At 41.2% G+C, this 23,455-nt stretch overlaps 1 protein-coding gene and 2 long non-coding RNA genes across 5 annotated transcripts in view; 2 read left to right on the top strand and 1 right to left on the bottom strand.

Moving 5' to 3' along the window:
* Window positions 1-1,545: 1,545 nt before the first annotated feature.
* LOC130156911 (uncharacterized) lies at window positions 1,546-14,041 on the top strand. Its single transcript, XR_008824642.1, has 3 exons — window positions 1,546-2,782; window positions 3,194-4,107; window positions 12,471-14,041. It is a non-coding gene; the product is annotated as an uncharacterized LOC130156911 (long non-coding RNA).
* The window catches only part of ST6GALNAC5 (ST6 N-acetylgalactosaminide alpha-2,6-sialyltransferase 5), a 74,229-nt gene continuing 54,911 nt past the window's right edge, over window positions 4,138-23,455 (bottom strand). For 2 of the 3 annotated variants that reach the window (XM_056355918.1, XM_056355920.1), the window contains 3 exons: window positions 19,558-19,967; window positions 14,052-14,159; window positions 4,140-6,669 (listed from right to left, as the gene is read on the bottom strand). In XM_056355918.1, coding sequence (XP_056211893.1) covers window positions 6,438-6,669; window positions 14,052-14,159; window positions 19,558-19,967 — 750 coding nt within the window. In that variant the 3' untranslated portion in view covers window positions 4,140-6,437. Of the gene's footprint in view, window positions 6,670-14,051; window positions 14,160-19,557; window positions 19,968-23,455 lie in introns of all 3 variants that reach the window. The other variant, XM_056355919.1, reaches the window with a different exon arrangement.
* On the top strand, window positions 14,158-19,175 carry LOC130156912 (uncharacterized). The gene is made up of 2 exons (XR_008824643.1): window positions 14,158-18,438; window positions 18,650-19,175. It is a non-coding gene; the product is annotated as an uncharacterized LOC130156912 (long non-coding RNA).

The raw sequence follows: 23,455 nt of genomic DNA, 5'->3' as shown, positions 1-23,455 counted from the left end.
CCTGCAGAATTTCTTAGACTATTTGCTTAGCTTTCAGGTTTTAATCCAGCTTTTGATTCTCTTTTTAAATTGTAATGAATATTTTTCATCAATTTTACAATTTTATAGGCATGTATTTTCATCCTTTAAAAAGTGGCTAAAGTGAAGTTGATGGAGCTTTTCAGTTGCAATTACACTTAATTGTACTCCTCAGCCCTTACTCAGTTTTTCTCTTTCCCTCCTTCAGCCAGCCATCTTTTGCAGGAAGTGGTAGATAGAAGCATCTACAGAACTCAATGGAATTTTGCAAGTAGCAGAAGGTACCAAAGATGCTGCTTTTTCAAAAGCTTACCTGCTTGGGGATAAGGAGGCACTTAGGTGGGTTATTAAAATGCAATTTATGAATAGAAGCACTCAGTAAGTGTGCCAGTGAAGGTGATTAAACTGAAGTGAGAACAACAATTTGACTGGGATGCAGCAAACTATGCTTCGGGCATTTCTAACATTTTTACATGCACAAAGTGAGCAGCTGAAATAGATTGTTCTCAGAGTCACTGTACAGCACCCTGTGCTACACTTAGGAAACAGTATTTTCTATACTATGATAACTTATTTTTTGAATAGTTACAGTCTGAAATCCAGCATAGAAATCTCACAGAATTGCCTGTAAATGTGTTTTGTATATTTATTTACTTATTTAAAGTTAGTAAGCTTTTCGTTTTCCCTGAAGGCCCTTCAGACAAACTCAGTTTGGGATCTGGGCTCTGGGGACCAGCCAGGTTATTCTTACTCACAGACCCTTGGTGTTTTACAGGCCAAGCAGTGTGCTTGTGCAGTATAGATATTTCCTCCATTGTGCACAGAGAGAAAACAAGCCAGATGGCAGTTTCTTGATGTTTCTTTGCATAGAAATTTCTAGAGCAGAATTAAATTGGGGGGATTTTGTGAGTCTACATAACTAGATCTGTGAACCAAGCATGCCCATGTTTTCAAAATTTTGTACATTCATGTCTGCACCCTGTACTATGTAACTGCATTGACTGGTCTTGCAATGAGTTTCATAAACACTGTTTAGAATACTCCTGGATGATAAAAACCTAAGTTGTTTCATTTCAGTTTTACAGCTCTCTTTCAGGATCACCTATTGAAATGTATTACTATTGAACTGAAGTAGTTGTAAGTTAACAGTAGGGTTATACTCACATGTTCTCTCACGTCTCTGCTTTTCATTTGATTTCTGAGCAGTCTATGAAGTGCTGTATACACTTGAGAACGCTGTTTTGTATGATTGTGCTCAAACGCTTACACAAATATATGATTCTAAGCTACACTTGTGTAACAGACTGAAAGGTGGCCCTGAGCAGTGAGGAGACAATTGGCATTTCACTGGGCTATGCCAGGTGAATATTTTTGCATTTATGTGACTATCACCATGAAATGCTGTTGTCTTAGCATAAGCAAAGATCACAGACTGTTCCAAAGTATCTTTACAGGTAGCATTAGTGATAGTCTATCTCTTCTAGAGTGGACTCTTCTTTTTTTTTTTTTTTTTTTTTGTGGTTTTTTTCCCCCCTGGAAGTTGGTGTCCATTATTGATTAGAGGAAAACAAATGTAATCTGTTTCTAAATCTGTAATGAGTGTCTGCAAATTGATCCCATTTCCATCTCACTTCAGCAGTCTGATTTCTGTTCTCTGCTACCACATCCACAAAACCTACTGAAGTGAATGGATCTCGTGGTCTCGTGTGCCTTCCGATGGGTATAATGGTGTGCTAAAGCAGCGCTGACTTTCACATAGTACTAAATCAGTGATTTGTGAAGGAACAAAGACCAGTTTCAGCTGTGAATTTACCATGGGCGGAGAGGATCTGCAAAGTGGCCCGGGCAGGGAGGCGCTGCACTGTATTCCTGTAAGGGAGATTTGCAAGAGTAACTGTCCCACTGAGGCAGACAAGCGACGTCTGCAGCCCTGGCAATCCTGACACCAACAGCACGGCATTCGTGTTATTCTTAATCTTGAGAGCTGCTTCTTTCTCTTCTCTGATGGGTGCTTAGAGGGAAGGAAGAAAAAGTTTCTGAAGACTTTCAAAAATTGAGCTAATTCCCCCTTCAGTATAGATGGGGAAATGAGATGCTGCCAGTTGCTGGTAAATGGCTAACTTGATCCAGTACTTTGTTGTGTTGTGAACTGAAAGGCTTCTACAAGTTCAGGATTATTTGGACTTGATAAAAACAGATGAGGTGGAAGGCAGTTCACAAAGTGGGAATGCATATTTCGTGGAGCCTGTGGCATTTGGAGAGAAGGCACCTTTGTATATGGTACAATCTGGGGACAGAGATTGGGGACAGCAGAAAACTTGATTGAAAACAAATGGATGATATGCCACAAAAACATACATATTTTTTTATTCGCCTTTCACCACTTAAAAAATGCAAAAACTGTTAATGCTTATTATTGTACAGAAGTGTTGGAGGGATGGTTGAGTAGAGTTCTTGTGGCACACGATTGATTTCTAGAATACTGAAAAGAAACTTCTGCAGGACAGCCATTGCTGTTGAGCCACAACTTTCTACTTGTCGGCTCCAGCCTGACTTTGGTCCTCATATTCCAGGGGAATACAGCTAGACAGCACAAACCACGTTGTATTCCTTACTCTTTAGATTCCCCTCACCCCATGCCCCAGTGTTTTTCTCTCGCTATTTTTGGATTACTGTTGTCCTTGTCTCCTTAGAGCTCTTCTGGGTAACAATCACTTGGTTTCCTATGAAGTTCGGCTGAGAAATACTGCAGGACAAGACCCAGGTAAGCACGTCCTGCAGAATTTTACCAGTTTACACTCCCGTTCATGTGTATGTACATGCAATAGATGAAACTGCCATGGTGTGTCCTACTGGCTAGAGCCAGAGGTGGCTGTCAGCAGACCTGAATCTCACTAAAATCTAGTTCTAAGGCTGTACCTTGGTCTTAATAAGTTTCTTCACCTCCCCTTTCCTTAGCTTCCTTACCCAGGAAGAAACAGTATTAACTTGTCTTTCTGAGGTGCTTGAACGTTTTGGATGCGAATTTTTCTCAAAGTGCAGCGTGGTTTTGCCTTGTATCATGACGCTGCTCACTGACAATCTTGCAGCCATTGTGCCAAAATAACAGAAAGCAGCAGTTCTGTTTTTCTGTTTTTAGTTGCAGAGGTATTTTCTTTATCATTCTCAATTCCAGTTGCACCTATCATGGCAAAAGAGCTATGGTTCTTCAAGATGAAAAATAGCTGCTCTGATGAAGCCAAGCATAAAAGCATAACGTATGCAAGGAGTTAGAACTAAACATAGATCTTAAAATTGCTGATGTCTGTAAACACTGTTCTGCAACAGTTTTTAATGTGTGGAGTGATGCGTGCTGAAGATCATGAATTGATCAAATTATGGCAAAGAGTGCAAGATGACAGCACAAACCAGAGAATGGCAGGAGTGCCTAGTTTGTACTAGTTATCTCTGGTCTGACAGCGCTTTCTATCATAAATCTGTTTGTTTTATAACTAGGCCATAAAACCTTACTTCAGGCTGAAATGTAGCACGATATGCTGTAGTTCAAAAATTGTGCTTTTATAGAAGAACACATCAGTAATTTGTAAATTAAAATTGCAGCACTCTGAAATTATTTCTTTTGCACTCTTACAACTTGTGCTTTTTGGACTGGATTTATGTTCCATATAAATCCGTGTGATCGATCCTATTTAAAACTTGTTCTCCCCTTGGTTTCATCAAATTCCTTTTGCAGTGAGTTTTATATGTACAAGTGTGACTTACTCTTTGCGATACTCCCTCCTACCTTTTGCAATTAGATGGGGGAACTTGCTGAAACTTCACAGGAGGTTAATGAGACTCAAGTGAGTTTGGGGTGTGTTTTGTTTAAAAAACTGGATGTGTGTAAGGGTCAGAACACCACAATAGTTGTTACTAACAGAAACTGAAGAAGAAATATTTTCAGTCCTTAGCAACTCTGTTGGAAGCTAGGAGATTCAGTGTCAGCTTACCCCGTGGTTCTTCTTCACATTCTTAACGCTTCATCTGATCTACTTGGTATCGACCAGTCTTGCAGACTGGAAACGAGCACGGGGAGCACAACAGAGTCTGGTGAGTCCCATGTTTCTGCTGAATACTAAAATAGATCAGTGTAAGCTATTTTTAAATGATCTGGTTTTAATAATAACTAAATCTATTTTTTATATTTAGTTATATATAACTAAATCTATATTTTAGTTATGTTTAATAATAACATAACTAAATATTTAGCATTCACATCCTGCAGCCCTTGATTAATGGAAAAACTTAAGAGCTGTATTTTAGAATGACAAGATCTTTTTATTATTATATCACTAATAAAATAACAAAAGCATGGTGGCATCAGAGGACCTACTGTGATCTGTACCATCTCTTGCAGTCACATTAGAAAAGATCTGTAAGTCAATTTGACAGAGTTCATCAATTTGAGCAATATCTGCTGGATACACGCCCCAGTACACATGCTGAAAAGGATGTTCAAATTCCCATTAGCTCAAAATCCATTCTGTTTTTTGTAGAATGTTGTGAAATCAAGTGAAAGAAAAAAAGCACAATCAGTGAAAGGGGGGAGTGGAACACCAGCTGACAAGAGACAGGTTATAAGGAACTGGCACTAGTGGAGTTTTGCCTTCAGTTTGTGTTCTGAGTGGTGTGTGCCAGGAAGAACACCAAAAGAAAGCTTTTAAGGCAAAAATAAGTTATAGTTTCTTGCTCTTTGATAGTGGGGAGGGCTGCAGCAAGTAGAGTGGCTCTTGGAAGCCTGCTCTTCAGGTCCAGGCAGTGTTACAGGGGTAACACTGTTTTGCCCCCGATAGGGCAGTTCCCTTTGTCCCCAGAGAATCGGGGTATCTGTAGGGCAGCTGCAGCTATTGCTGTCCACCTTTGGAAAGAGGAAGGCCGTAGGTTGTGAGTTGGTTTAAATTATAGTGACGTTGGTCCCAGTTCTACGTATTGTGTTTGAGGTTCAGCTTCTTGGATTTAGACATCTTTAAGGTAGTATCTTTGTTCTAGCTTTAGTATTTGTCTAATGAGAGACACCTTTTGTCCCGAGGTATAATGTTTCATGCAATAGTTACTGCTATCGATACTTCAAAGAAATTAAGATACTCAATATTTGTGAGGCAAAAGAAAAAATACTGCTGAAACGGAAATCTCCTTTATTCACAAGCCAAACGTAACCTAGTCATTCACACTGTGAGGTTCCATATACAGCACTAGCATTGTCCATCCCTTGGCTTGCAGGGACTCACCATGCACATGTAGTTCACGAGAAAGCTACCAAACTTTGCTCTTTTCAAGGGGACAATTTTGTACTCGGGGGACTCTTCCCAGGTCCCAGCTGGTGCAACCCAGGATCTCTGAGATCAGTGATGATCTTGGGACAGTGGAAGGCAGAGATTTTTGCAGGTGCAGTGTTGTAATCTTTTTGGCTAGTATGGCTGGTATGGTAGTACCTGGTAGTTTTAACTTCATTTCAGAAATCTGGTCGTGTTTCAAGCAGTTGTTGCCTGGTTTGTCGTCTGTTGCCTCAGCAGGGTCGCTCCCTCAGCCTCCTGCAAGACTACAAGAGGCAAAACAGAAGAAAACCCCTCCAGCCTTAGCCTCTCCACTGAAAAGCATGCTGGTATAGCCAGTGGTTTTTTTAGGTAGACTTTGCTCTCCCTCCTCCCACCCGTAATTAAAAACCAGCAGCTTGATAGCACAGCAGCAAATGCACATTAATATCAAACAGAATTTTCACTACCGTTTTCATATTAACATCAGATGTCAGAATGTAAAGTTAGCTAGATCTGCACATGGGACCATTCTTGCTGTTAAAGGCTTTAGGCTGGAACGGAGCCCAAAATTTTTAAAAGAAATGCAACATTTCCAGATCAAATATTAATTACATGCTATATAGAATTCTATTTTTCAAACAAATTTTATAAATAAAAAGCTAGGCCTTTCAAACCATCAGCGATACTAATTTTGAATTTGAAAGATTATGAAAGATAAACAACCACATAACTGTGAATTAGAAAAATGCTGGCCTAGGTTGCATAAAGACCTCCATTAAATAAATACTGTTAAGTTTTCACTATGAAAATTCAGTGGCATTATACTTTAAAAATCCATGATGAGTTAACCATCCGCTAATGAGACTCAAGTTGTTTTTCACGAATCACATACACATAGAGGAAGTCAGATGGCCAAAGGCGGCTATATACTGGATTAATGCACAGTTCGGCAGGAAGTACTCGCGATACGCATTGCTCCTCCATCGTAACTTCCTGACTGTTGCAGTTACCAGCTGCAAGTGCTGTTAACCCTTTCCTCTGGGCTGCTTTGCTGTCCCAGAAGATCCGACACCCCGAAGGCTGATACGGTGGGTGACTGTGATTGCAGTCATGTGCGTTCATCCCTCAGACCACCGGTTTAACCTCAGGGTGATTTACAGTGAGTGGTTCTGGTTTCCAGTCTGGTTGGAAAAAGTGAATGTTGAATGTCCGTGCCCAGTTCTCAAACACTCGTTTCTCTGTGATGAAACGATGATGACTGCCCTTTCGTCCCCGCTCGTGTGAAATGTACATTGTGCATTCATCAGGTCCCAAAGGTTCGTAATAATGATAAGGTACTGAAAGATGATTAGGATCCCTGTGAAAGAGAGAAAATAGATGGAAGCCCAAGATGTTCTTTTTTACTGATTGAAGAGATGCTATCTTTAATAAACGGATGGCCTCAAATGTGCTTTTCATGCCAGTTAAACCGAATTTCTAGGTAGCTGTATTTTTCTTGCATATTTAATACAACAGAATGGGGCAAAGGTGGGTTTTTTGCTTTTTCTATTGCTTTCCTTTAATCCCCTCCTCCCAGTTAAATAAAGGACAGCAGCAGCTCAAAAACAAGGGAGAGTGCTGCAGGGCTGTGTTACTACTATGAAATTCAAAGCAGACTGCTTAAAAGAGATTTATATCTAGACTGTGATTTGTAAAAAGCCTCGCAGAGGTATTTACTGAACTGGGGGAAGATGGAGGGAAGGTGGCTGGTTATCTGTGTCACATCAGCTCAGTTGAATATTCCCAGCATGGTGCACAAGGTTCTGATTGTACAACTTCAATGAGAGTATTTGCATGGCAGGTCAGTGATGGTCTGCTGTTGCAGGGTTTATAATCAAACATCTGACGCACAGATAAGTTCTTTTTGATTTTACAATGGCAACTTTCATGTATCTAAGCTAAAAATTAAAACCGGTCACTCACAGTATCCTTCTGACCTTGTGAGCCTGTCAGCATTAACCAGCAGGAGACGAGTACTCGTGAGGTGACACACAGGATATGCCAAAGACCAATTAGATATTCAGGATAAAGTTCATTTTAGCAGTTTTAACCTTAATGTTTTGATGTTACTTTCTGTAAAAGGCACGCTTGTATTGTAATAAGCCAGAGTGACTGACTAATTTTCCTTTTGTTTTGTTCTCTACGTTAAACTTTACCCATTACGTTTTCACATTGGGCACAGGCATTTTGGGCTGACAACCTTCTCTTTGAATTTATCCCAGAGAGTGGGCCATCCCAGACAGAATAACCCAACTGTACCAAGCTCCCCAGTTGCTACCAACAAATTATTTTGTAATGGCAGAAAAGTTAATCCAAATATTACCATTTAGTGAAGCCTTGGAACTGCTCTGTGTTAAAGCCTGAGCTGAACAGGACCGTAGTATGCAGCAAGAAATCTTATGCAGATTCAGGGCTGTCAGCTCTAATATAGCCTTGATTATTTTCATTTTGAAGAGCTAATATTTAAGCTCACTTTCAATTGAATGCGTCCACAATCTGTCAGTATTCTGATCTGGTCATTATTTTTACTGTGTAATTCTGTCACCTACGCAGTTCTCTTAATTTTTCTTATTTTACCATTTTCCATATTGTATATGCAGTGGTAATGTATGATATTGCTGCTGCTTTCCATTTGTACCTTAGATTAACGTTTTAATTCAGTCAGTCTAGCTTCCTGGTAACACAACACGGTGATCAATCTTACACGGCCAGAACAACAATAAAATTACATTTCTAGAATATGATGGATTCTAAATTTGCTGTATATATTCTCGCTGGAATACCTAAGAGTGAAAAGAAATCCTTCAATATCTTACCTACAGAAAACATATTTGTAAGGTAAGAAATACCCTTCATATAGAAACTTGTTTTTTTTAAAGTTGCAACTATTAGATCTCAATTTTCAGCTAATTTTTCACATAATTTTGTTATACATTGGACCTTTTATTATAATCTCTTCAATGAAGCAGTTGCATGGTTACTGTAAATCTAATAGGATACATTTCAATGTGATTTATTCTTTCTTAAGAACTACTGAACAAACAGGCCTTTGCCTCTCATTTAAACTGCTCTTCCCTTCTGCACTGAAGCCAGATGTTACTCTTGCGTTCTCGAGGTAAACCTCTGTTACTCAGTGTAAATTTACTGCTTTAAAGTTAGGATTAATAAAGTTGAAATTGTATCTCCCAACAGACTTTGAACAAATGCAGTCACAGGAAAGACGCTAACTCCCCAGTACCGCAGCCCGGTACCTCCTGGTGGATTTGGTTGGGATCCTCCCTCCGCTGCCCCACCCCAGCCCTTTCTGAAGGCCTGCGTTGGGTTTGCAGAACATGAACTGGCAGAGCAAAAAGCAGGTTGGTCACTGTATGTCTGTTCCCTGTTCCTCTGCTGTGCCCTGAAATTAGCAGTGGGTGATGGTGGTAAGCGGAATCGGATTTCTCATGGAGGTTCTGTAGGAATGCTGGTTGGTTGGTTGGTTGTTTTCCTCCACACAAAACCCAAAGTATACAGGTACAAGGGGGTAGGTGGATCAGATGGAGAGAGGTTCCAACCTAAACGATTCCATGATTCTACAGTGGTCCTCCTTCTTCACTCTGGTAACTTGGTATTTACCTAGGGTTACATCTTCTGTTGCCTCTTTGAAGCAACATTTTGAGGCCGGTTCCTCCCAGAAAGTGCTTTATCTCTTAGGTTATCAATATTCTACTAGTGGATAGTCTAGAAATGCACTTCCCTTTTGAAGACAGAGATTCCACGTTACATCAAAAGCTCTGAAGCTAACACCAGCGTATCCTATGTGGATGCCCTTAGCTCCAGGCTGTAACGGATCACTGGTTTTGTGCAGCATCCTCTCAGAAATGCTCCAGAAACACCTGGCGCACGGGGCCTGGCGGATGATAGAGGCAGAGGAGCACGGTCTCAGCACCCTGTTGGGTTCAGGCATCGCCTGATGGGTGCTGTCAAGGCTTCTGTGTAGGTCTACCGGCTGAGCTGGTGGTGAATTCAAGGCAAAACAGCTGGTGGCTTTAGACCTCTCCAAGACTACTCTGCAGCTGACTTGAGGCTTTCAGGCTACATTCCAAATGTTCCATTTTGGATTTAGGAACTCTGCAAGGCAGTTAGATACCTAGGACTTTTTGTCTGAAGTCTTTCTCCTTTTGTGGGAGTTCTGGATTCCCCTAGATTGCATGCTAGTAAGGTTTGACTTGAACTCTGGCTTGAGTAACTACACCGTAACCCAAATTAACGGTACTGTGTTATCTTCTAACTCTGCAATTAGCTTGTGTCACCAGCAAATGAAATTCATGAGTAATTTCTATACGGAAATTGCTTGCCACCTCATTTATTAACATTAAAACAGATGCTGTTTTATCACTGGCTGATACTGGACATTAATCAGTATTTTGTCAGACTCTGCATGCATGTTAATATCACAGCTGGGGGGAACCTAGGGAAGCTCCTCTGGAAAATACACTATACTTCCTGCCTAATAGCCTGCCAGCACAGCAACCGGGTGAGCACTTCTACCCAACGTCAGTCATCTACTGTTTGCCTCTTCAGTGCACATTTTCCCACAGATGGTATCCACCCACAGCAAAAGCTGAAAATACAGCAGTGTTTGCCTCAAAAGAAACAAGGCAGAAAAACAAGGCCACCCCGTATCACGTTCTGGTCAACCTCTCCCTCTACAAATGAAGAGCCATCATAAATCAACCCACTAAAACTACGTGTACTCACACGCTTTGTAAAATAATTTATATTTTGAAGGGTGAATGAAGTGTCATTAATACATTGAGTGATGGGCAAGGTGCTGTGCCAGGACTATGAAGACTTCTGGATCATTTTTTGCCTTCTATTCCCAGGATTCCATTTCCTTGACCTCCACACTAGCCCTGTTTTCCAAACCATTTATGCATTTTGTTACTGAGTTATTAAGGTAATGAGGTGAGATTCTGGCATATGGGCCACAGCACATGACTGTCTCCGCGTTTACAATCCTGTCAGCCACCCCTTCTTCCGTCAAGCCCCTCATAAGCCCCAGGAAATGTAACTAGCAACAACTGCTCCTTTGCATTTGATTTAAAGCAATTGAGAGTGGAGAGAGGGAGGTAAGAAAACACTAGATTTAAAAGCTGTACCCAAAGGAATAAATTAAAGGATTTCAGATGCCAATTTTCAGGCAAATTATCGCAGATGGGAAATGGCCTGGCAGTCAAATGAGGATTCTTATAGGAAAATGATCTGTCTCTGTAATTGGAGCAAAACTTATTCATATTAGTTAAAATAAGGCTCGGAATTAAGCTTTAAGTTTCTGTGAGTTCCAGAAGGCCCATAAAGAGGAGAGGGGTTAAAAGAGGGCTCTTCTCACTAGCACCTTCAGTTTTCCTTTTGTGCATGTGTACCCAGAGGCAGCTGCAAGGAACCAAACTCACACTGCTGCCGATAAGCCTGTGGATGGGGATTTGAGTTACTACAAACTGCACTAAGGCTTGTCTGTGTCCTTCCCACCAACGCTGCTGAGCAGCCACAAAGGAAAGCAGCAGCACTGCAGTGCCTTCAGGACGTGTGGTGCTATCTGTGCCCTGCCATCTGGCTGCTGGTGTGGGGAGGCAAGAGGAAAATCCTCCATGTCCCAGTTTAGGAGTGAGTGTTGTGCATACAGCAGGCTGCCAAAGGGAGCGCAGAGAGGGAAACGCTTCCCATCTGGGGTGCTAGTGCTCAGCACAGGCTAGGATTGGATCCCGGGGCAAGACGGCTTGTCTTTCCTGTGACAAAAGAGAGGGAGGCACGCACACGCTCCAAAATCTTTGCAGCGTGCACGGAAGCACAAGCTTTTATCTTATTCTAAAATGTGCAAGTCAGATGTGTTTAACAGTGTAAGGGCAATATCAAAGGCATTAACCCTTACAGCGTAGATCTCTAGCAAAATAACAGGATTCAATACTAGATACAGCGTTGATGTAAAGTACTAGAAATTAATAATAATCAGGTCACCAATTCCAGTTCGGCTCTAAAAATCAATGTCCAGTGAAAGTAAATAAAAATGAATCTAAAACTCGTTGTTGCAAATAATAGAGACAAATCTTTTAGTCTGTACTCTGGGCTCCTTCATTAGACTATTTTTCCTGCACGGGTGGGAAGCAATTTGGTTAATGATCTTAAGGTAATAATTTGTAGCAGAATCAACAGTATGATATTCACAGTACCTTTGAGATGTCCTTCACATTTGCAGATGTGATACTAATTTAGTTCCATGACAGTGATCACCCACACTCATTACTTACTCCACAAATTAATACTTAAAAAATAATGGATATCTGCTGAAGTTGTACATTTGGTGATAAATCTGAATAGAAGTAAGAGTATTATTTTTTTTAATCTTGATGATTCTTTAGTTGCATAGCAACTATACCTATACTATATATATATATATCTATATATATAGTACCTATACCATTCTTGCACACTCAAGAGGTAGGGTGGGTGGTTTTGGTGGTGGGTTTTTTTGGTGGTTTTTTGTTTGGTTTTTTTTTAATGGTAGATTTGTATTTTCTCTGACTGAAACCCAGGAAATACAGCTTAAAATCACAGAATATTTTTCTTTCTGCTATTCTGTTTTGTGGCCTTATTTCTTTGAAAGGAGACACTGTGTAACTTATTAAGAAGTGGCTGAAGAGCAAACTAAGGAAGTTAACTGCATTTAAGACAAAAGGCTTCTTTCATAGATTTTCATTGATAGCTTCTTCCAGGCATGGCAACTAGAGTTTTCCCCTTCATCATCTGGGGAATAAACCTGAAGTAAAGACACTTTATATTCTTTAGATTAAGAAATGACCTTTTCCATTTTTATGACCAGGTGAGTTTACCTTTATGTTAAGATTTTTTTTTTTTAATGCAAGCTGCAAGCATTATAACATCTATCAATGGTGGGATTGATTACAGCCTTTCTTTTGTTATAATTTAATTTCATATGGTCTCAGGGACAACTTCAGCCTCTCTTAAAACAGTTTGGTTTTCTTTTAAATTAAGTATATTAATCTAAACTAATCTGACTTTGCCTGAAAAGTCAGGATTGAGCATAGCTTTTCAGTGGATTGCTGTCTTCTGCATTTTTAGATCAGCAGTTTATTTAAGAATTACTTCCATGTACCACTGGAATGCCACCACTTCTGGAGTAAGACAGACCAGCAACGTACAGAACCTGAAGAAGTGTGTCTTGGCCAACTGAAACGACAGGGGAACTGAAATGGTGTGCTGTGGAAGGTATTTATGTTGTCTGGAATATTTGATTTGGTTTGTTATTTTCCTGGGAGAATTCATGATGAAATCTGGCAGTACATCACGGCATTTATCATCAGTGTTTTGTTATAATTTGTAGAAATTCTCACAAATTGGAATTTAGTGTTGACATTTTATACTGTAATTTGTTCAGGGAATTCTACGTGCCCAGGACAAATGCAGATTCCTGAATGATCCTTGTCAGTATTCAGGAGAAAATCAAAGCAGTCCTGTTCTTTGATAGATGAGCTAACCTGTCACTTCAGCCTTGCTTCCCTTGCCCCTGAAAGGCATCTTGAATTAGTCAGTGAACCAGACTTAAGTAAGATCACTATATTTGAAACAGAAAATTCAAGCAAATACTTCTTAGTGAACGGGATTCGTGAAAAGATGATGAAATGTTACACGGATGCCATAGTTCCAGACTGCCAGTACCAGCTCCGTGCGTTGCTGGGTCACCTAACAGTGCCAGTGCCATCAGGACTAGGTGTGGGCACATAACCACATTTTTCTGAAAGGCCAGAGTGCTAGGCCTAGTAATGGACAGACAGGTGATACTTAAGTCAGCATAAAGATTGCTGATGTAAGACAAATATGCATGAATTTCTACAGGATCAGAACTTCGCAGTGTGTGGCTAACATGAGTTTAGTCCAGTACCAGAAGTCCTGAAAACTGTTTCCCTGTATCACTGATCCATGAGGGGAAACCTTAACCAGCACCTTGGCTCTGAGTCCCGAGTACGGCTGGAGGCACAGCACAGCCGTAAGAGGTACACGAGTTGCTGCTTTATGAAACAGCGTGAAGGGGTCACACAGCTTCCACTGACAGAATCTGTGTGCTGCTTCTACACCTTGGAGCCCACACCCATGCCCAACATGGACAATGATAGGTCTGATCATCTATTCTGTGGGTTCAGGTTCTGGGTGGGTTTTTTTGGTGGGGATTATTTAGGAAGTTAGTTACTGGAAGATTGGGATTCATGTGACAGAGATACAACAATCTGAATTTGAGTTGTGTAGAAAGCTCATTTTAGAAACTAGTCACTGTGTGAATTCCATCCCTCTATTAACTGGGGGGAAACTTTAAAAACAAATTAAAAGTAATGTTTTCCAGCACTCCTTTTTTTCAGATTAATTTCATGCCAATTATTGCATTACTTTTAGCTGATAAATATTCGGAGACTAAAAGAAACCAACAAGATGGATTAATTCTCCCACACTACAAACAAAATTTTTAAATATTTTATATAATGTAATTAAATGCTGTTTGTTGTTTTTGGAATCAGATCCTGGGACTTGTTAATTAATTGCTTTAAGAGGACTGAAGACATGTTGCAGAGAAAAAAATTTAAAAGATTCAGATATTTATCTGTAACGTTCAACCTTGTTGGCTAATAATGGTTCCAAAATAAATCCTACCTGCAGAAATCCGGTGGCACCATGCCATAAACATTTATCCTGTCACAGAGCTCTAATGCGATAGTCATTGTGAACCAGCCCGTGCTAAGCCAAGTGTTGGATATCTTCCTGAAAGCAAAAACATAATTAAGTTTCCAGGCTGACAAATAATTCTTGAGATACTTGAAGCAGTTTCTGGGCATTTTTTTCATTCTTGTGAAAGGTTATGAAAATTGGGCAACGAAGACTACTTTGCTTGTTTATCTTTTAATAATTTTGCTAGTGCCTTCTGTCAGTGAACTAATCTATGCAGGAACTGCCCTCATTGTAATTAATTTTGGGAACAACAATGCTAACGTTTAGCTGACCTTTTGGTAAGTTTACTTTAAGTGACTGAACTTCATCTCTTATATTTATATTCTCCTGCTAGTAATCTGTACACATCTATAATCACTTAATGGAGCTTACACGCTAAGTGCTCAGGAAGACGCATCGGGGTGATGAGGAGGGCTGCTTAAAATGCCGTCTCCTGCAGCATCCAGAGGAGCCTGTCTGCTGGAGCAAGATCTGGCTTCCAGTGCCTGGTCTGACCATCTTTCCTCCCACCCCGTCCATGATTTGGTTTCTAGAAGCTCACAGCCACTCGGTGTGACTGTTGGCAGGAAGCATAGTCAGCTGCAGCTAAGCCTGGCCCTTAGCCAGCCTGGGAAGCCTTCACTCTCGGTGCTACCCCTCTGCCAGCCCCGAGTCCCCTCCCTGCCTGGTGGCACCTCTGAATAGGACGGGTGGTGCTGCAAGGGAGCTCTCCAGGGCAGCTCCTTTCCTGGACCCCTCTGCGGGCTGGGAGAAATCTTTAAAAGCGGCACAACTGATCCCAGCGTGATTTGTGTGAAATAGGAGATATCTCCATGTAACTGCTCACAGATGTAAGAGATTTACAAGCAGTACTTATGTTTTGCTGTATTACACAGGTTCTTATCTGCAAAATGGCAACAGTAACATCTCCTCTTCCTAGCATTTGCTTGTTGTTGTTTTTTCATCTGTAAGGGCTGGGTGCTGTCATGGTTACTGGTTGCCCAGCATATGCACCAGAAGTCCCAGTCCTGTCTTCAGTTCCAGCACTGTCCCGGGGGAGAACTGGCAGTCTTGGAATGGGAGAGTCAAGGAAATGCATGCCAGCGAGGTGTCATAGAGGCACGTTTAGGGGCAGCCTCACAGGACCAAGTCAGGCACCTCAGAAATGCACATGAAGTCAGGTGTTTGCTCCAGAGAAAACTCACTCACTCAAAGGCGTCCTTTCAAATACTGTTAAAGAAGGAGACAGCAGGTCTCCCTAATGGCTCCTCACTCAGCTAGAGAAGTCCCACAGGAAGAAGTTCAAGCTTGTGTCATCTGCGACCCAAAAAGGCCTCAGATTCCTGATGACAGCCTGTCACAGTGACTGGCTTTCCTTTCATCTCTTACTAAAGCGGAGGCACTGCGAGAGCCAGTGCAGGCTCTCGGATGGCTTGTGCGCGGTCAGACTGTACTAATATGGAACCAGCATTAACCCCATTCCAGCACACTTGTATCCGCCTGACACCTGCAAAATTTTGTGACCCCAACCCCCCAAAAGCACGGCAGAGAACATTAGGTTCTCACCAGAGCAGTCACCAGGGAATCCCAGATCCTGACCCCAGTTCCGAGGCCGTCTTTTAGAGTTTACCCAGTGACAGCAGGATGCGCAACAGTCCTGGAAGCAGGGATGGACCTGAAACTACACCAGCCACTGCAAGCAAGTGCCAGCGATCACTAATATGTAATTCAGCAGGCAAGAGCCCACCATGCAGCTTCCCAAGGTAATGCTAAACAGGTTGGTTCCAGGTAGGTCACCTACAGGGCAGTACATGGAGATGTTCTGAGCTGTGAGACTGAGGAATGCCTTGTACCAAGGCGTCCCGTTTCCTCAGTGAATTAGACTATTGCAAAGAAAAAAAAAAAAGAAAAAAAAAAGGTGGTATCAGGGCTGGCTGCTTAAAAGGCACTTCTAAATGTGATTCTAAATGTGAGGGAATTCTTTAACCAAAAATGCCTAAAGGATGCTGGGGAGCCTAGGGAATTTGTCCTGTCTTTGTGGGTCACCTGGTAATGTATGAATTCCTGAAATGTACATTTTTACTGCTCCTGCCATACAGATTTGCAGGCTAAGCTAGCATTTGGAGAATAACAGGATTTAAGCATCTCATTAGTTCCAATTATGGGGCCTTATTTATTTTCTGTTTGCACTTAAGCTTTAGGGGTGTGGGGGTGTGTGCAATTTGTCACAGTGTCATAGCTGGGTCATAAGCCCAGCAGGCCTTCAGGCACTGCAGCAATACAAAACAGTAAATAATAATTTTTGGCTCAAAATTATTAGGAAAGAGAAAGGTTGGGAAAAGCCTAAAAAATTTGCTTTCATGCCACTTTGAGAGTTTCTGAGCCTATAAATGGCTAGGTAATTCAGGAACATGTTCAGACTAAGAGTACTTTGGAGCTTGCGCAAGGCCACTGTTTTAGATGCCTAAGATGTCCTTAGAATCCAAAACCATAGCAGCAATTATATCTCGACCATGACTGAAGTGACTGGGCTTTGCACAGGTCAGGCAACCCAGCTAGGCTGTCTGCTGGACTAGTTTTCTTTTTGCTTACACTTACGCAAAAATAAGAAACACTTATTGTGTTTTCAATAAATAGGAGAATAACTGAACTTAAATAAACTAGCTTAAAAGCTAAACAATGAAATAAAGATTTAAAAACTTATCAAGTACCACTTTGGCCTTTTTAAATACCATGTCTGTAGGTCAGCAGTATAGAACCAGGGTTACAGTGTCTTGCCTTTTCATAAAAGATCTGAATGAGAGTCCAACAAAAAATACTGGTTTTATACCTAATCAGTTGTAATGAAAAAATATGAAGAACTGTCGTGTGCTTATTAGGGGAAATCATCAGATACTCTTTTATATGATGAACTAACACACTGTGCTGATAATTCTGTAGTGCACACTAAATTACAATTAAAGGCCTTTCTGCTCCACCAAAATCTCATTTATAATCTCTATGGAAATACTCTTCCTGCAGTTATTTCATTTATGCTTCCTTTATCTAATTACTATAATATTGGTTCTGAATCATATTTTCTTAATGTACCCTTATTCAATTATAAAGTTATTTTCAAGTAGTTACTTTATAATACCAAGTATATTGCTCTACAGCCTTTGTCATTCACCATACTATTTAACTGGCAATGTTTTCTGAAGGTTTCTCTTCATTTCAGAATCAGCTTTTTTTTTTTTTTCCAAAAGCACACTACATGTAATTACCTTTTTTCTCATCATTTTCAAGACAGAAATGTACAGTTTGATTATTCCAACCTTGCAATCAGGCTTCTCTCTCCCTACTTTGTTTTTTTGCTAATGTCAAAAGCTCGGCAGAAACCTTCCAGGGAACAGCAACATTCTGGGCTGTACAATGTTCTGCTCCTGCCCCCACAGCTATATAAATTTTCTTCCCTTACAAATTCCTTCCTACCCATGTTTCTTTTCATCTTTCCTCTGTTCTGTGCTGTCTCTTCATTTATTTTCATCTCCCATTTTAATCTTCTTAGTCCTTCAAGTATGCTGTATGTGCCCTCTAAAGGAGCGGTTCATACACAGCAGAGCCTGCAATTTCTTAGAAGCAACAGGACCTGTTCATGAGGCTGAATTTTGCTGGCATCCAAGTGCCCTTGATTCACACAGGGAGTTCAGGGTACCCATGACTAGAGTCCACCGTAAACTTGTTATAATGTCATCAAACTGTCTCAGATGCCTTATTTCAGGAGCCAAGACTGAGCCTGATGCCAGTGCAGAAAAAGGAATGCTTTCATCACACGCACAGCTCTGGGCCTCTTGCTCTGGATGGGTGAGGCAGAGCCATAAAGAGAAGCTGGCCTGAAGATGCACATCAAGTGTCGGGAGAGGAGTGGGACCCTGCCTACCCATGGCAGAACTGGCCAGGCCGAAGCAGAGGAGGGAAAGTGTTCCTCAAAACTGGGGACTGCCTGTAGTCTTACACTGAAAGGAGGTGGCAGTGGGTACTCCTTGCGTGCAGGGTCTGACCCTTAGGGCTGACGGTGGCCCATGTTACAGGGCAGCTACAGCTCTGTTAACTTTCATGCCTTTGTAAATACTGGGCATACTGATAATCCTTTGCACTTTTCTTGAAGGATTCAAATGCACAATTCACCTTCTCACTTTGCTCTGGGTAAAAAACCGTGGAAAAGACCGTAACACATCCAAAGCGGCAGGGTATCTCCCCTTGTTATCCTTCCTTTTCTTCCTGGCAGGGGCAGAGCCTCTGGCAAAGACTCACAAGCACTGACTTGAGGGTGAAAAGAAAAGGACCTTTAATGGTAAGAAACTGACCATGTTACTGTGTGCTCTTGTGTTAGAGTCAGTCAAGAACTTAGATGTGTAGTTTGATCCGCTATAACTGAACAGAGCTCTGCAAGCAAACCATGCGGGGTATGACAAAAGCAGCAAATGCCAAGCAAAGAAACAGTCACTGTCAGCTAAGGGGATGCAGTGGTTTCCTCTAACACTGGTTCTGCTTTTGTTGTGCAGCCCAGAAAACAAAGTCCATGCTCTTGAGTACTCCATATCCACAAGAAGATCGAGCCCAGTTCCAGGACTTGGTGTGTATGTTATAGTGTTTGTGAAGCCAGAAAATCTCACCATGAGTTACTGTACAATAAACCTACTTCTTCATTTATACCTAAGTGGGGACCCTGTTCCATTCTTACAGCAGCATATTTAATAAGTAATAAAATAGGAGTTTGTTAAAAAGAAACTTATTTCTTGCTAGGAAGTCTTTGGTTTAAATGCCCATTTTCAGACATTATACGTGAAAATGGGCAAGTCCTGCAGTAGGTCACTTACTAAAAATTTGATTTGACGATCAGCCTACAAGTCATAACCACTCTCATAAAGATGTAACTATCATAATAACTTTCCTTTTCCCAGTTGGAAGTACAAGATGAACTGTTCTGAAGCACCTAATGTATAACTAATGTTTATTTGTTTTACAAGTAGCTTTACAGCTGCAATGTTCCAAGAATGCTTAAATTCAATAAACAGCTATTATAATTCACTGAATGGTGGCATTTCCTCTATAAGAAAACATAACCTATCCATTCTGATTTTTCAGAATCAGTAAAAAAACCTGCCAGGTATATTACCCCACAGTGAGATTTAAAGTGCTTCTGCCTCCTTGGCTATATAAACAGTACATCCAGATTGTAGGATTCTAACTTGATGAGGCAATACTCTGTAGGAATTATTTTGATGCATGTTTTTTTACTTATGTTACAAGGGGTGTTACTTGGCATGTCATACCATATTACAAGTCATGAGGCAGAGGATGTAATGGGTGGTGCGATGGCCCCTCTGAGCAGACCTGAAATTGGTATATATAAACTAGAGTATTTTACTACTGCATGACATCCCCCAAATGTATCCACATAAGTTCTCACCTGTCTTTCCCAGTTTCCCGTTTAAAAAGGTCATCAAATTGAAGCATCTTGTGGCGAGAAATCATATATGCTTTTAACTGAGGCAGTATCTGATTCATCAGCTGCAGGTTATTATATACCAAGCCTTTACCATCTCTCCTCATGTAGCTGCTAGGACCCCAGAAGATAAACACAGCACCGTGACTCATATTTAAGAGTTCGTTGCGATTTCGCAAAATCCTCTGAATACTGGAGTGTGCAATGACTCGAAGGCTCGTTTTGTTTCCGACATCTTTTCCATAACCTCGAGTAGGTGCATCATTCATTCGTATTACGCATTCTGTCTCATCGATTCTGTCACCTTGTTTACTTCCCAGAAGGTGTCCAGAGCTGGTTACCAATGCACAACTCTTGCAGTGCATTTTTAAAGGCTGCAAAGACATATATACTTCAAAATTAGCTGTAGACATCTTCCCATTCACTACATGATAATTATATTTTACATATATGTGGCATATTTTACAGCAAAAATATCAGAGGACTTTACATAAATCTCTCCCAGCAGTTTTCTCAAGTAAGTGGGGACACGTTACCTGTACATCTTGTAGATGGGGGAAACGTGGTATAGATGTATAGCCCTCAAAGTTCCTCTGTGGAGTAAAGTCCACTGTGTTTAAATCCTTTCCGCTGCTGCTTCATATACAGTAATCACAACAGCTTCTATAGCGTTCCCAGCTGCTTAGGATTGTACTTCTTCCACTTGCCATAAATGAGCTATAATTAGAGTATTTTTGATTCTTTCTCTTCCATTTTTTTTCCAGAAATAATCTTAAGTCTTCAGAAGCACAGGTGCGAACAGCTTTTCAACCCTGGGGTCAGGACATTTTGCTAAGGGAAGAGTGTTACACTATTTCAAAGCTGGTGCTATAACCACTGCAGTGATCGCATACCTCCTGTGTGGTTCAACCGTCTGAGCTGGTCAGTGATGTCTGGACATATTTTACATGACAGGGAGTTGGTGCACTGAACTTTTTCTAGCTTGTCAGGGTCATGTTTAAAAGTTACACAGTAAAACAGAACAGGAGGTGCCTATTCAGGGAGTGGCTGACCTAATGGAATTAAAAGAGTAAAAAAAGCGTTTATGAAAACAAAAATGTATGATAAATTGTATTCCTGAAGTATGCCACCAATACAGGTATCAGTAAGAGGATATGTAGATGTGTCTGCTGCTCAGCATGAGAACGAAAGAGGGTTAACAGTGTCCCCAAAGCGCTACTTTATAACAAGACTACAATAAACTCGAGGTAAAGACTGTTTGAAGGTGTGCCTTGGTGGCCCTCCAGGAAACAGTATCTTGCAGCATTTAAGCCCAGTAACACCAGATTACAGAACATACTTTGTATCTTAATTGTTTCTTTGCAATAAAAAGGCTGACAAACGGAACTGTGGTGGCTCACCCGTCTGAAGTTCTTTGGAAGGCCATTTTGATTCATCATCATTTTGATCTATTGATCATCTCTCCCCTAAGGACGTCCATCAGAATTTTATTCTCATTGTTAACCATAAAGAATGGAATTCCAATACCTTCCTGGTGAGTTAACAGGCTTGTTTAATTCCAGAGGCTCCGAATCAGGCACATAACATGCTGAGAGCAGTTGTCTCCTGCGCTGGGGCACTGGCCTGACCCTGTCGTATACCGAGGAGGTGACAGTATTCATTGGCTCTGAAGAGCGCTAGCAATCTAAACCCATCTTTGACAGAGAGGGCCTCAGCTCCTCGAGATCAAATGCTGTGGCTCTCCATGACGGCTCGTTGTTCACACCGTTACAAACATAGCTAGCATGTCTCCAACTGTAAACGTGGGTTTATTAGCAGTGAGGAGAAGTTATAGTGACATATAATTACACTCAGTATCAACCACATGTATATAAGCATCAAATGACTAAATCAGTGTGCAGTGAGGCATAGCCGAAAACTTAAAGCTGAAAAAAAAAAAAAAAAAGATACAACCTAGGTCTGAGAGAATCTCAGTTCCCCATTTGAAAATGCTTTGGCCCCTAGTATTTGAAGGGGGTATTTTACTTAAGTAACTTGGTTTTAATTTTGAAGGTAACGAGTGGTTGCAGGCTGAGCTTTTTTCCTGTGAGAATAGCTAATGAACAATGAAGTGCTTTTTAATTAAAGACAAAATAACTAACTGTACAATTTGTACTATGATACAACCAGTAAGCTTTGTATTGCCATCCTCCCCAAACAACAAAGTCCCTTTTTCTTCACATATATGGATTGTAATCCAGAGCTAATGATATGGGTAGAAATGTTCATGCCTTTGTGAGCCAAGGTTCCTAATGTGGTATTTACATGCATTTTCCTTTAAGCTTTCATCTGCCACTTTGATGAATTACCTAGCAAAAAGCTCTAAGGTGAGCTAGCTGCTCCAGCATCATGCTTGGGAAAGCAAGATGAAGTGCTAATGAGGTTAAAGGAAATGTAGTCAGCACCAATGTTAAACTCCCATGGGTTTGAATATCCACATAGCAAGACATTTTCACCTAAACAATCTCTGCTGGTTTCTGGCCTACTGAGCTACAACTTACTTGTTTCTTTTAAAAGTCTGCCAGAGAATTCATCAATTGTTAGGAAACAAGGGCAATGATCAGTAGAGCCATGGAAACTTGGGGAGGGGAGGGAGGGGATGTCAACATTTGCTAGATTTATAAACATTAATAAACCCCAAAACATCTGTCCTAGATCTTGTTTGAAAACTGTTCCTTCTGGGAAAAAGTCTTTAGCCTGAAACACTCGGGCATTGCCTAGCCTCTTCTTGAACGATGCATGGGGGCTGAGAGCATGTAGCTGCTCTGGGCAAGTCATTTTCAGTCACCTCACTCAGATTCTTTCAAAGTCTACAACACACCTAAAAATTGTCAGAGGAATTCACAGCCAACAGCCACAACATTCTCATACCAGCTGTTTATAATGCTTTGACAATATTGAAAGGAAGGGGGGAAAAAGGTATTGGCTGTAATACCATCTCATTGGGAGGCAGCAGTTGCACCAGAAATGTCATCTACTTAAGCCGTAATAATGAAGGCACAAGGGAGTTCTTTGGGTTTGATGACCAGCTGGGAGAAGTTGATGGCCTGAGAACAACCAGGGGCCATTAAGCCAGGAGAACATTAACTCCAAAGCAAGCTCTCTGTTACAGTAATTATTACAGCCACATTGGGGGGGGAAAAAGCAAACCCATGACATTTAAGATATATCTTAGGGTGGCGATGCAACCTTTACTTCATGAACCTTGCTTCAAAATGCTCAGAAGAGGGATAGGGTGAGAGGTAGGTAATTTTATGGCATCTGTGTTAATAACCTGGAAATGCAACCTATCGTGCATGTAAGAGCTGCTGACGTTTATTGTACCCACTGTCAATAAGCAGCCACAGTTTCACATGTATCTGAACAATATGTACAGCAGCACCCTGCATGACACGGCAGAGCATGTGGCTACTTCTGCAATGCAAGTCAGTCACACCAGTACTCAGGGCACTTCATATGTGTCAGCCAAACAAACTGCCTAAATTACCTCTCAGCTTCCAGGCACCTAAAAATGCATGGGGGGGCAGGGGAGGGAGAATAGAGGTTACAAGACAGCAAGCTCACAGTGCTAGAACCCCAGAAGATGGCAAAATCAGCAGGTACTTTTCCAGGATAGATGGACTATCCCAAGGGAATCGAGGAACCAGGTGAACCTTCCTAGGTTCTGGTAAACCCCGTAACAGCACCTTAGTGGCTGTAACAGATGAGTGCAACCTTGCGCTGCTGTAGGTATCACAGGCCAAACTGACTCCTGGCAACTTTCACTCACATAGATTATAGCCCATCCAGTAAGTGCTGTTGCTAGATCACATGGATCTGGTTT

Source organism: Falco biarmicus, chromosome 11 (assembly GCF_023638135.1).
Source record: "Falco biarmicus isolate bFalBia1 chromosome 11, bFalBia1.pri, whole genome shotgun sequence".
In the NCBI taxonomy this organism is placed as follows: domain Eukaryota; kingdom Metazoa; phylum Chordata; class Aves; order Falconiformes; family Falconidae; genus Falco; species Falco biarmicus.
The sequence above is the reverse complement of the archived record's forward strand: the minus strand, read 5'-3'. Positions and strand labels throughout refer to the sequence as shown.